The 12,914-nt window shown below is 40.0% G+C and overlaps 1 protein-coding gene across 1 annotated transcript in view; it reads left to right on the plus strand.

The window, feature by feature from the left end:
- The window catches only part of LOC136857345 (uncharacterized), a 280,832-nt gene that overhangs the window by 108,527 nt on the left and 159,391 nt on the right, over positions 1–12,914 (plus strand). Inside the window, exon 3 of the mRNA XM_067135953.2 lies at positions 3,723–3,945. Coding sequence (XP_066992054.2) covers positions 3,723–3,945 — 223 coding nt within the window. The remainder of the gene's footprint in view (positions 1–3,722; positions 3,946–12,914) is intronic.

Raw genomic sequence — 12,914 nt, forward strand, 5'->3', positions numbered from 1 at the left:
CCTAGTCTCTGTTTCAAACGTGCAGATGGGACTTTGGAAACAAGTAATAAGGGAAATTGTGAACTCCTAGCAAACCATTTCATGGACCTTTTAAACTGTGAATCTCCAAAGGAACAATTCACCTATGAAAAACCAACACCTAATCCAGATTCAGAACCCCCCACATTACAAGAAGTCAAACAAATAATCAGAGATTTAAAAGACAACAAAGCACCAGGAGAAGATGGAATAATCGCTGAAATGTTGAAAATTGGTGGTGACAAACTGGCCCAGAGTATTCAAAAAATCTTACAGGACATTTGGTTTTCTGAAGAAATTCCGGAGGATTGGAAATGTGCATTGATTCACCCACTTCACAAGAAAGGAGACAAATCAGACATTAACAACTACAGAGGAATTTCTCTCCTCTCAGTCGTATATAAAATCTTCTCTAAAGCTCTACTTAATAGATTAGAGAAACAAACAGACCACCTGATCGGAGATTATCAGGCTGGATTCCGAAAAGGGAGATCCTGCGCAGAACAAATCCTAAACCTAAAAACCATACTACAGATTCGCAAAACCAAACAAACAGTAATCACCTTTGTTGACTTCAAAAAAGCGTATGATTCCATAGATCGGCAGACCCTGTTCAACATACTAGAGGAATTTCAAGTCGACAGGAAAATGAGGGAATTGATTAAACAAACTCTGACCAACACAACATCAAAAGTTAAGTTCTTGGGAGAAATTTCTGAGCCGTTCGAAATCAGAACTGGCGTCCGACAGGGAGATGGACTATCCCCACTACTATTCAATTTAGTTTTGGAAAAAGTGATTCGTGAATGGAGAAAAGAAACTAAAGGTATAAACATTGGCAGACTTCTTAAAGACAAAATTCACCTTGACTGCTTAGCTTTCGCAGATGACCTTGCGATCTTTTCGAACAACAGACAAGAAGCAATCCAATCCATAGAAAAATTGAATGAAATAGCCGCAAAAACCGGACTTCCAATTTCATTTGAAAAGACGCAGTTTATGGAAGGAACTAAATCAAGATTCGACAATCAACCATTAATCACCAATTGTGGAATAATTTCCCAAGTAGACAAATTCAAATATCTAGGTGAAATTATTCAGCCAGCAGGGTTAAATCAGGAAGCTAACAAAGAAAGAACTGCTAAACTGCAAAGGGCTTACAAAATCACATGGAACAGATACAACAAAAGATGTATATCAAAAAATGCAAAATTACGACACTACAATACAGTCATCAAACCAGAGGCACTTTATGCATCTGAAACACTGATCATTGGCGGCAGGTCACAAATGAAAAGCATTGAGAAACAAGAGAGGAAAATTCTCAGAAAAATCCTAGGACCAAAGTTCGAAAATGGAATTTTTCAATTCACAGAAAAAATCACAGATACCATCAGAAAGAGACGATTAAAATTCTACGGACACCTACACAGAATGGATAACAACAGGCTGACAAAGAAAATTCTAAATCTAGCTCTAACCCTGAAAATCCGCAACAATTGGTTAGCAGAAATTCATGAAGATCTACAAGAAATGGGTATTGAGGACAAAACCATTCAAGATAGAATGAAATTTAGAAGCTTAGTAAACAAACATAAATTTGCAGAGAAACCAACAAGAAAAAATACAGGCTGGACAGAAACACGCAGAAAGGAACACAGTGAAAAAATGAAGAGATATTGGGAAGAAAAGAAGAAGAAACATTGTGCAAAATAAGTTCAAACGCGCTCCACAGCTGGGCACAACGAATAAAAAATAAAATTAAAAAAAAAAAAAAATACTAATAATAATCGTATGGCCTCGGCTACCGTGTGCAGACATTTCAATTTGACGCCATCTGGCTGTCTGGTCATCAATTTCGATATTCCGTTTTACTCTAGGCCCACTAGATAGCAGACCAAGTAAACCGAAACTCTCTTGGTCGTCTATGGCTGAGATTTAATGAATTTTGTCAGGTGAACACTAAATGTGCTACCAGAGATCTTTTACATGCCGACATCGCACGACATGAAGTGTCGAATGGACTTTTTTCCGCCCTTCAAAAATCACACTACCTCTGCCGGGTTTGAACCCGCTATCTTGGGATCCGGAGGCTGACACTCTACCACTGATCCATTGAGGCAGCTAAATTAATAGATGAAATCAAGTTATTCAAGGAGGAAGACATGAACACAAATGCAATGGTGTTTTCAGATGACATCATGATACAGGATGGGAATAAAGGTGATCTTCAGTGATGACTTAATTGATAGAAGGAAGGATTCGATGGATTAGGATTTAAACTCAGCCAAACAAAAACTGTATGGTTGGTAATGAGCAGAGAGAGCAAAACTGTTGAGGTGAAACTAGGACAGTATTGACATTAAAACAGTCCAGCATTTCTGGCAGCTTTTAGTCAGTAGACAACAAATTAACCCAGGAAATTAACAGTCGAGTTTAAGCATCTGCAAACTTCTACAGTTCTGTGTCACAGCTTGTATAAGATGAAAGCTTTGCTCAGGAAGCCAAATTGATATTGTATAAATCCTACCAGTTTCCTATCATAACCTATGGACTAAAATCTGCTACCCTAATTAGGAGGACAACAGTCAAGCAATAGAGATGTTCTTCAGGTCAAATATACAAAAGACCAGGAGGAACAGAATCAGAAATGAAGCAGTCTACCTCCAACTAGGGTTGCAACAGAGTTTGATATTCTGGAGGCATCAGGGTTGAAATGGTTTGGTCACACAATGAGGATTGCTTCAACCTGAACACCCAAAATCTATTCTGAAGGTGAAGCATCTGGAAAAAGACCTCGAGGCAGACCAAGAGATACAAGAAGCAGGTGCAAAAGGACATGCCTAGAAGGAGCCTGAAATGGGAGAAGATACTTGAAGACAAGTGGGGGCAGGAAGAGGCTTGTACATTCCTGCGCCCAGCCTGTTGGAGTCGAGAATCGACGACGATGATGATTATTCTACCTTAATAACATTTGATATTGATTATTAAGTCAATGAATGTGAAAATGTGATAGTGAGTTGCTGTGTAAGAGAGTGGTATCAGGGTGATTATGGACGGGTCGATGATAGGATACATCCATGTGTCATAAGAGGCAACTAAAAGGGGTCACTTTTCTGGGACTCTCAGATATGGAGCATTGGGTGGTAACCACAGAGGCCCTATTTGAGTTGAGCATTGCTTCCACTTATTGCTTCTTGCTTTAATCTTCCCTTCAGTCTCTTCCAGTCCCATTGGTAGTAAGTTTGTGAAGTCTGGAGAGTCTTCCATTCCATTTAACAATATCTTCATTCTGCAATTTACTGGACTTCTGTCTTTTGTGGATAAAGGTATCATTTAATTTGCTAGTGGCTTATGTCACACTGATGCATGAAAATTTCGGCCACTCTGGAATTGGAAAGATAGTGGCTATGCTTATAATTAAGGTACAACCTCATCTTCTGCTTGGTGTGGAAATGGAATTCAACAGAATACCACCTTCAGGGTTACTGGTTTTTTTTTCTTCCCCCTCCCCCCACTCCCTGTCTTTATCACACTTTTACTTGACTTTATGTAGTACACTAACAACCAATCACATGTATAATAAAAATTTCTGAAGTAATGTGAGTGGTATATATACCGAAATGTGGTTGTATCATAATGTTTTGTGTAGAAGTCCTATGCTTCACAGTTATGTTTATCAAGGTTAATGTTATTTCTTTCAGGTTTCAAAGGAGGTTGAAAGAGGAACATACTGTATCAGATAAAGATGTTCCTCTGGCGTACTCTATGCTGGATTGGTTTGAAAAGATGGAGAACAGTATAGATGGGTCTGATTCTTGGTTTGAGACCTCTGGTCAAGGTCTGACAGAGTACTGGGAGTGTGATGGTAATCTATTGTGGACTTGGAAAACTGGAGGATACCATCAAGCTCTTGATCTCCTAATGGTATGATAAATCCCATATGACCTAGTTTAAATGAATAGCACGTTACAAAATATCCAAATTGTCATACAGTTTAATTATTCAACTGTCATTAGCTCATACTAGTGTCTTGAGTGTCTTATTTTAGATGGTTGCATGGACAAAATTAAAGGAAAAGAAATGATTAAGGAGTTTACATCCTAAATATAGCATATAAGATCTCTCAAACATTACTGTATAATCTCAAGTCAATTTCAGAATTGGGGCTGTAAAATAAGCAGTAAAGCCCCATGCATGTAAAAATACTACAGGACAAGTGGTTGTAGGTTTCCCTGATATGGAAAGGTGTATGGATCCCCCTTTCAAGCATTTTTTCATTCTATTTTTCCAATTTTAAAGTAGTTTACTCCAGAGGGATCGCTTTTGTCATCTTTATCAGCCATTACTGATTAAGAATTTAAAATATTACGTGGTTAAGTTTACGGAATTCATGTTTTGACAAAAAATAAGTCTCTGGTTTAATGTGTAGGTGTAAGGCTCATGTCTATAGATAAGAGGCAAGTTGATGTTTTTCAGTTGTACAAAGGGCACTAGGAAAGTTTTGCAATACGCAAAACCGGTTGGCTGTACACCCCTGTTATGGTGAGGGATGAAAAGAGGGGTGAAAACTGATCTAGAAGACAGCAAGGCATGACCTTCACACCAGTTGTTACTAAGCAGTGGGATTGAAAGCAAGTTAAGATGTCAGTGTGGTCTAAAGGTGAATATCGCACAATTATCCACTACAATTTTGCTCGTGGATTAACTGTTGACCAGTGCCTGGAGGTAATGACTCCTGTGCTGGGGAAAGACTGTCCACATCGGACAACAAGTTTCCGCTGGTACAAAGAGTTCCAGAGAGGAAAATTTGGGGTTGAAGACGATCCTCGTTCTGGGCGACCGTCTGAATCAGTGACTGAGGAAAACATTGAAGCTGTGAGGAAAATGTTGCAGCAAGAGAGGCGGTTGACATATCAGCAGGTAAAAGAGACTCTCCACATCCCTACACCAGCTATTCATTCAATTCTACATGACCATCTCCATGTTAGAAAGGTTTGTTCCCTTTGGGTGCCCCATTCACTTTCAGAGGAACAAACGGCACATCGAGTGAAATGGTGCCGAAAAATGCTAAAACAGTTTGAAAATGGGACTTCGCATAACATCAATAGTATCGTTACAGGTGACAGAACTTGGCTTTATTATTATGATGTCCCAACAAAATCTCAGAACAAGGTGTGGTTGTATGAAGGTGAAGGTACTGCTGTGACTGTGTGAAAGTCAAGGTCAGTGAAGAAAAGGATGATTGCAGTATTCTTCACTAAACGGGGCATCCTGACTCGGGTTGTGCTAGAAACACAAAGGGCAGTTACTGCAAAGTGGTACAGTGAGACTTGTCTGCCTCAGGTCATTCAGGCTCTCAAGCAACTCCGTCCAAGGTCACGGCTCAACACTTGGCTCTTGCATCACGACAATGGTCCAGCACATCGTGCTAATGTAACAATGGATTTTCTTGCCAGATCAGGGTTGACTGCTTGATCACCCTCCATACAGTCCTGATCTTGCCCCATGTGACTTTGCACTCTTCCCAGAAGTGAAGATGAAGCTGAAAGGTGGCGTTTTGTATCGGACGAGGAGCTTCTGACAGCATGGGATCAAGAGTGCGAAAATGTAACTGAAGAAAAGTGGCAGAGTTGCTTCAGTGACCGGTTTAGACGTATGGAGAAGTGTATTGAGTGTGGTGGAAATCATTTTGAAAAAGTCTAAAGCATTCACTCACATTGCAAAACTTTCCTAGTGCCCTTTATACAGACCTGGAAGGGGTGACAGTGATACTAATGCAGAATTTGATGAGATAAGAACTACAAAGAAAGGAACTTTAATGTAGTAGGTGATCTCCGTTTACCAAATGTTAATTGGGAAGATAATGTGAGTGATAGAAAGCATGACCAACAAATGGTAAATTAATCTGGGAAGGACATTGAATCAGAACCTGATTGGACCAAATAAGAGGAAAAATGTTCTAGATATAGTGCTGATAAAACCAGATAGCTCTATAGATAAACTGAAGTGATAGATGGTATAAGTAATCACAAAGCTGTTCTTGTCATAGTTAGAAATAAATTTGATAAAAAGGAAGGTTCTAAACTAGGACTGTTAGGCAATACCATATGGTTGATGAGAGACATGAGGGAAATTTTAAAAATTAATTATGATCAGTGAAACATGGTAAATAAAAATATAAATAGCCTATGAAATGAATTTGAGTATGAAAACAGGTATGTTACCTTTAAAGATGGTAAAAAATAGTACAGACCCACTATAACAGAGAAATAGAGAGATTAAGGAGGAGGCATGGGGTAGGTTAGAAAGAGTTAGTTAGGAATGTTTGTAGAAGTGAGGAGAGATTGAAGGAACTTTCTAGCTAAGGATAACATGATGACAAACATACGAGGGCAGATCAAATATAAGTGGGAATTATTTTAAAAAAATTATAGCATTAACCGAAAAAACACACACATGGAGATCATTTTTCTACATAGTGTCCTGCCTTCAATACACATTTTCTCCATCGGATTGGTAAGTTTTTGATGCTGTCCTGGTAGAAGGAAGAGGAACGTGTGCGGAGCCAGTTGTGCACGGACTCTTCTACAATTGCATCATCATCGAACCACTGTCCTCCTAGGTCTTGTTTGAGTGGTCCAAACAAATGGTAGTCGCAGGGTGATAAATCTGGACTGTACGTAGTGTGTTCCAGTGGTGTCCTATGAATTTTCTCAATTTTTTCCCACATTAAAGCGGCAGTATGTGGCCTTACATTGTCATGGAGAAGAATGATGTTTCAGATTGGTTGCCAGAGTCGCTTTTTGCAATACGCTCCTTTTGCTTCATCCAAAAGGTGACAACAATCGGATGCATTAATTGTCCTTTGTTCGTGAGGAAAATTCACCAGAAAAACACCCGCGGAGTCCGAGAAAACTGTTTCAAGCACCTTTCCAGCAGATGGATGTGTTTTGGCCTTGACCGGACCTGCTTCGTCTCTTCGCCGCCACTCCATGCTTGCTTGCTTGCTTTGACTCTGGGGGTGTATTGATGCACCTAAGTTTCCTCGTAGCAACACAGGAGTCTCTGAAAAAACTTCCTGGCATAAAGTTTTTTGGTTCCTGGTTGAGACAAGGAACTCACCTGGCAAACAATTTTCTGAAATGGAGTTTATCTCGGGTGATGGATTGAATACTTCTGTATCTTATTCCTATGGCTAAAATAATTTGCAAAATTTTTATTTGCTGATCTTCACCAATAATGTTATCTGTAGTGATGCTTGTCCGTGGTCTCCTTTCCTGAGGTTCATTTTCCACAGTTTCTCTTCCTGCCACAAATTTTTTAGTCCACTCGTACATTCTAGTCAGCAAAATTGTTTCTTCCCCAAACTCTGCGCGGAGTGATCTCAAAATTTCAGGAGGTTTGGCACCCTCTTTTGCAAAATATTTGATAATGATGTGTTGCGCAACAGATGTATGCACCTCTTGCTTACTCATGGCGTACTGAAGCAGCCCAGCTCTCCACCGTCGTTCACATGCGCGCAAACCCCTTCTTCAGACACCCCCACAAACATCCTTGCAAAGCCCTGCCTCAGAATTATTACTAACTGCAGCGGTACATTCAAATTCTCATTTATATTTGATCTACCTTCGTAATTGACTGTCGTGAATTTCAGCAAAAAAATGGAAGGTTATGTATAGGTACTTCAAGGTAGAAACAGGTTCTAGGAAGGACATTCCAAGGATCAGTAATGAACAAGGGGAGTGTATATGTGAGAAGTTAACAAGAGGCAGAAGTATTCAGTCAGCAATATAGAATGATAGTTAGATATAAGGTTAATGTCCAGGTAGAAGAAGTGACTAATTCTGGCAACATACTAATAATGATAAAGACATTACAAAAAGATACCAAAGTTGAAAGACAGAAGCTGGGATTGATGAGATATCTGTGGTTGTACTAAAGGCAATTGGGTTGTGTTATAGTGTAATATCTAAAATACTTATATGATTACTGTTTGCATGAAGGAGCTCTACCCAGTGAATGGAGAGTTGTTATAGTAGCCCTAGTGTACAAAGGAAAGGGTGATAAACTTAGAGTGAATAATTATAGGCCAATCATCTTGACATGTATTGTTTGTAAGCTCTGGGATAGCATTCTTTCTGATTATATGAGATATGTTTGCTTAATTACTAACTGGTTTGATAGAAGGCAGTTTGGGTTTCAGAAAGGTTACCGTATTCCAGTGAAGTTCAACTTGTAGGATTCCTGTACGATGCAGCAGATATTTAAGATTCAGAAGGTCAGATGGACTGTACCACTGTTGACCTATCCAAGGCTTTTGATAGGCAGATCATGGGAAACTGTTGATGAAAATAAGGGCTATTGGATTAGACAGAGGAGTGGTTGAATGGGTGGTTACATTTCTAGAAAATAGAGATCAGAGAATTACGAGTAGGTGAAACATTATCTAATAATAATTAAGAAGGGATCTCAAAAGAGACTATTATTGGACCTTTGTTTTCATATACTGTATGGTAAACAGGATGAGAAGTCAGGTTGTAAGTTTCACCAAGAGGAAAAGTCCTGTAAGTTTATATTACTGCACTGTTGGGGTGAAAGTACCTCATGGGGATTGCTGTAATTAAGTACAGAAAATGCCCTGAAGCTTATGAAAGGAGGAAAATCACCAGGAGTAGATGGATTATCTGCAGATATAATCAAAGCGGTAGGCACACAAGGTCTTCATTGGCTACATCGAACATTAGGAGTAATCTGGAGAGAAAATAAGATACCAGATGAATGGAAAAATGGATTGATTATACCAGTATTCAAGAAAGGAAGCAGAAGAAATTGTACAAACTACAGAGGAAATACCCTGCTACCACACTGCGTCAGTATATTGGAAATGATCATAGCGAAGAGATTAAGAACAAGGATAGAACATCAGTTTGAAGAAGAACGATACGGCTTTAGAGGCAACAGAGGAACAATAGACCTAATGTTTGCTGTTAAACAGGTAATGGAAAAGTACTGGGGAAAAGGGAAAGATCTGATAGTAGTGTTCCTAGATATAGGAAAAAACCTATGACGGTGTTCCAAGGAGCAAAATATGGGAATGTCTGCATAAACTAGGGGCTCCAAGTTCTCTAATTTGTAAGATCCAATTGCTATATGAAAACTGTGAAAGTAGTGTACAAATAGGAAATGGTAGATCTGAATGGTTCCAAACAAAGAGAGGTGTACAACAAGGCAGTGCACTATCTCCACTACTTTTCCTTGCACTTGGATGTAATCATTAAAGAAATTGAAGCTGCAGAATCTGGATATTTGAATGCATTAGTGTTTGCAGATGATGATGCCCTTTGGGGAGAAACAGAGCAAGAAGTCCAAAGGAAATTACATTGCTGGGTCAACAAATTTAAGAAATATAAGTTAACTGTGAGTAAAAAGAAAACAGTAGCAATGAAATTGAGTAAAACACCCAGCGAATGTGACCTCAAATTCATGGAGAGAGAATTGAATGTGTAGAAAGCTTCAGCTATCTTGGAAGTATTGTATCGAACCAGGGGATTGCTAAATTGGAAATCTAAAACAGAGCAACAAAAGGTTCCACGTTCTTCTATCTGGTATGAAATGTAGTGTGGGACAAAGCAGTTCCCGTAAAAGTCAAACAAACAATGTTCAAATCTTACCTCCTGCCAATCATGACATATGAGTTGGAGGCCTGTGTGTTATTGAAAAGAGACATCAGCAAACTGCAAGCATGTGAAATGAAATTTTTACTATCTGCTATGTAAAAAACAAGAAGAGACAGAATAAGAAATGAGTGCATTAGAAATGACATGCAAGTGACCTGTACGATGGAAGAAAGACTACACATTGCACGGTTGAAATGGTTTGGGCATGTGCAAAGGATGGAAGAGACTAGAACCCCCAGACAATACTTGGAAATGGCAGTACCTGGAAGGAGACTTGTTGGACGTCCCAGAAGAAGTTGGCTGGACTAAATAAATGCAGACCTTGTCGAGAAAGGAACACTGCAGGATGTGAAAGATGAGGAAGTCTATAATGACAGGAACCGATAGATGCATATTGTCCACAAGTCATACCCAGCCCGCTGGAAGGATACCCAGATGATGGTGTTTATATTATGTAAAGATGTTCATTGTGGTAATCACATTAATGAGGTTGTGAATAAAGGTTACAGATCTCTTCATGTGGTTATGAAGCTATTTAGGAGTTCCAGTAAGGATATAAAGGTGAGGGCATATAGGTATCTGGTAGGACCCCAATTGGAATATTGTTCCAGGGTATGGGACTCGCACTAGGATTACTTGATACGAGAACTGGAAAAGATCTGGGTGATTTCTGACAAAAGAGTAGTGTTACAAAAATGTTGCACACTTGGGGGGCTAGGAAGAGAACTGTTTTAAGAGGAAGTGCAACTAAGTAACCATCCTCTTGGGAGTATGGAGATGAGCTGTTGACTATGTGATTTGTTCTGAACTTTCATTTGAAAGATGGCATAGAATGGCATTAATAAACAAATAAGCTTGATTGGAGCTTTTAAAGGTAGGAAAGATCATAATATGAAGATAAAGTTGAAATTCAAGAGGACAAACTGGGTCAATTATTCATTTATGGGAAGAGGAATTAGGGATGGGAATAATTTATCAAGGGGAAATGTTTTGATACATTTCCAAGTTCTTTGAAATCATGTAAGAAAAGACTAGGCAAATAATTAATAGGGAATCTGCTGCCTGAGGACAGCCCTAAATGCAGATCAATGGTGATTGTGTTAGGGAATCAAATGGGTTTTCAGAGAAAAATTGCCACTTTTGGACTGTTTGTTTTGAAACAACATAAAAATTGTTAAAGTCAGCCTGGTAGAAGTCTAGAAATAAATGTTAGCATATAAAGCCTTCGCCTTTTTATATACACTGCTGTGCAAAACTTAAGGACCAAAGTAACTTTCACATGTTGTGTCACTGCCAAGTAATATAGCTCGATGAAACTTGAACCAAAGAAGAACCCCTACAATATAGTACGGTAGACAGCTGAAAGGAATATGCTATGAAACAAACAGAAATTACACTTTTATACAGAGACAATAAATTACACAAGTCACTGCGACTCATGATGGTCCTCTGGACTGCACAAAAGGAGGGACATGGTTCTTAAAAGGGTGAGTGATCACCACAGACAGTAAGCATACTCTGCAACATGTTTCCATGCTGGCCACAAGATTGGTAAGGAGTTCATATGGTAGGGCTTTCCATTCCTCCACCAGCACGGTTGACAACTGCTGGATGGTCGTTGGTGCATATGCACATGCTGCAATAAATTACACATACGGGATTAGTATTACTTGAAATGAAGTTGTTAAAGCTTATCACTTGTAACATGCTGCAATGCAATACGTCAGCCCGACATTTCCCACATGTGCTCGATGAGATTTAAGTCGGGGGAACGGACAGGCCAATCCATTCGCTGAATATCCCCTCGTTCCAAGAGCTCCTCCTCCATCTGTGCTGTTCGATGCAAATGTGCATTGTCATCCATAAAAATGAAGTCAGGGCTGAATGCACCCGTAAAAAGACACACATGTGGAAGGAGTACACTGTCACAGAAACGTTGACCAGTGAGTGTACCTCATTCAAAGATTTGGAGGTCGGTGTGCCCATGGAACATAATGCCTCCCCACACCATAACTCTTAGACCACCAAAACGATCATGTTCAACAATGTTCCTGGGTGCATTACATGTTCCCACCTCTCATCAGATGATCGTACATCTAGAATCACTACTCAAACTGAATCTGGTCTCATCTGAGAAGAGCACTTGACCCCACTCCTCGTCGGTCCAGACCTGCTCCTCTTAGCACCATCGCAAATGGTGCCGCTGATGTGTGGGTGTCATCGGAATATAACGTAATGGTCATTGGGCAAACAGACCACCCCCATGCAGTCACCATGCCACTATGGAGCATGAGATTCAGTCCTGCAGCTCTGTCAAGTGTGGTTGCAATTGCACCCGCTGTTTGACGTGAGTCTCTTCTTGCCTGTTGCACAATGTAGCAGTCATCTGCTGCTCTAGTTGACTGTGATCGAACCCGTCCTCTCCTTTGGGCAGCAGTGCCCTGTGGTTTGGAATGGTTTCCATGCATGTAAAACAATACTGTGAGCAATACCAAACTCCTGGCCCGATGATTCTTCCCTGTGTGAAGACATCCAAATGTCGTGTCTGGGCCATGTTGTAATGAATAAAACCACCACAGTGCACCGTAACAGCTCGCTGATTGACTTACACTGTCTTGTCCCATTCCTTCAACTGTCTCATTTTGTGGGGCCAGACCCATTTGGCGCTATAGTTGCGCTGACCTCACGCCAGGTTTCTGTGCACATGTGGAAGACCTCTGGCAACATATTAGTGCACTTTCATTCATTTCCACCAAGTAGTTGATATATGATATTGTTTTATCTATCTTGTCCTTAAGTTTTGCACAGCAGTGTATGTTGATGATTTTAGTAAGGGATATTTAGAAGGTCGGCCCTGTGGTTCAGAGGTAGAGAGTCTGACTCTTACCTGGAGGCCCCGCGTTCATTTCCCAGCTAGAGATTTTTATCTTGATCTGAGGGCTGGTTTGAGATCAACTCTGCCTGTGTGAGAACAATTCAGGAGCTGTCTGATGTTGAAATTAGCATCCTCCGTCTAGAAAGTCAAGAATACCAACCTGGGGGATTTGTTGCACTGACCATGTGCCACCTTGTTATTTGCAGACCTTCAGATTGAACAGCAGTCACTTGGTAGGCCCAGGCCCAGGCCCAGTTTAGCTGTTGCATGATGGGGTTTTTGTTTGTTGTGCATTTACTGAAAACCCTCCTTTCTTCTACCTCTTTATCTTCATTCCTAAC

The sequence above is a fragment of the Anabrus simplex genome, chromosome 1, assembly GCF_040414725.1.
Source record: "Anabrus simplex isolate iqAnaSimp1 chromosome 1, ASM4041472v1, whole genome shotgun sequence".
NCBI classification, from domain to species: Eukaryota; Metazoa; Arthropoda; class Insecta; order Orthoptera; family Tettigoniidae; genus Anabrus; species Anabrus simplex.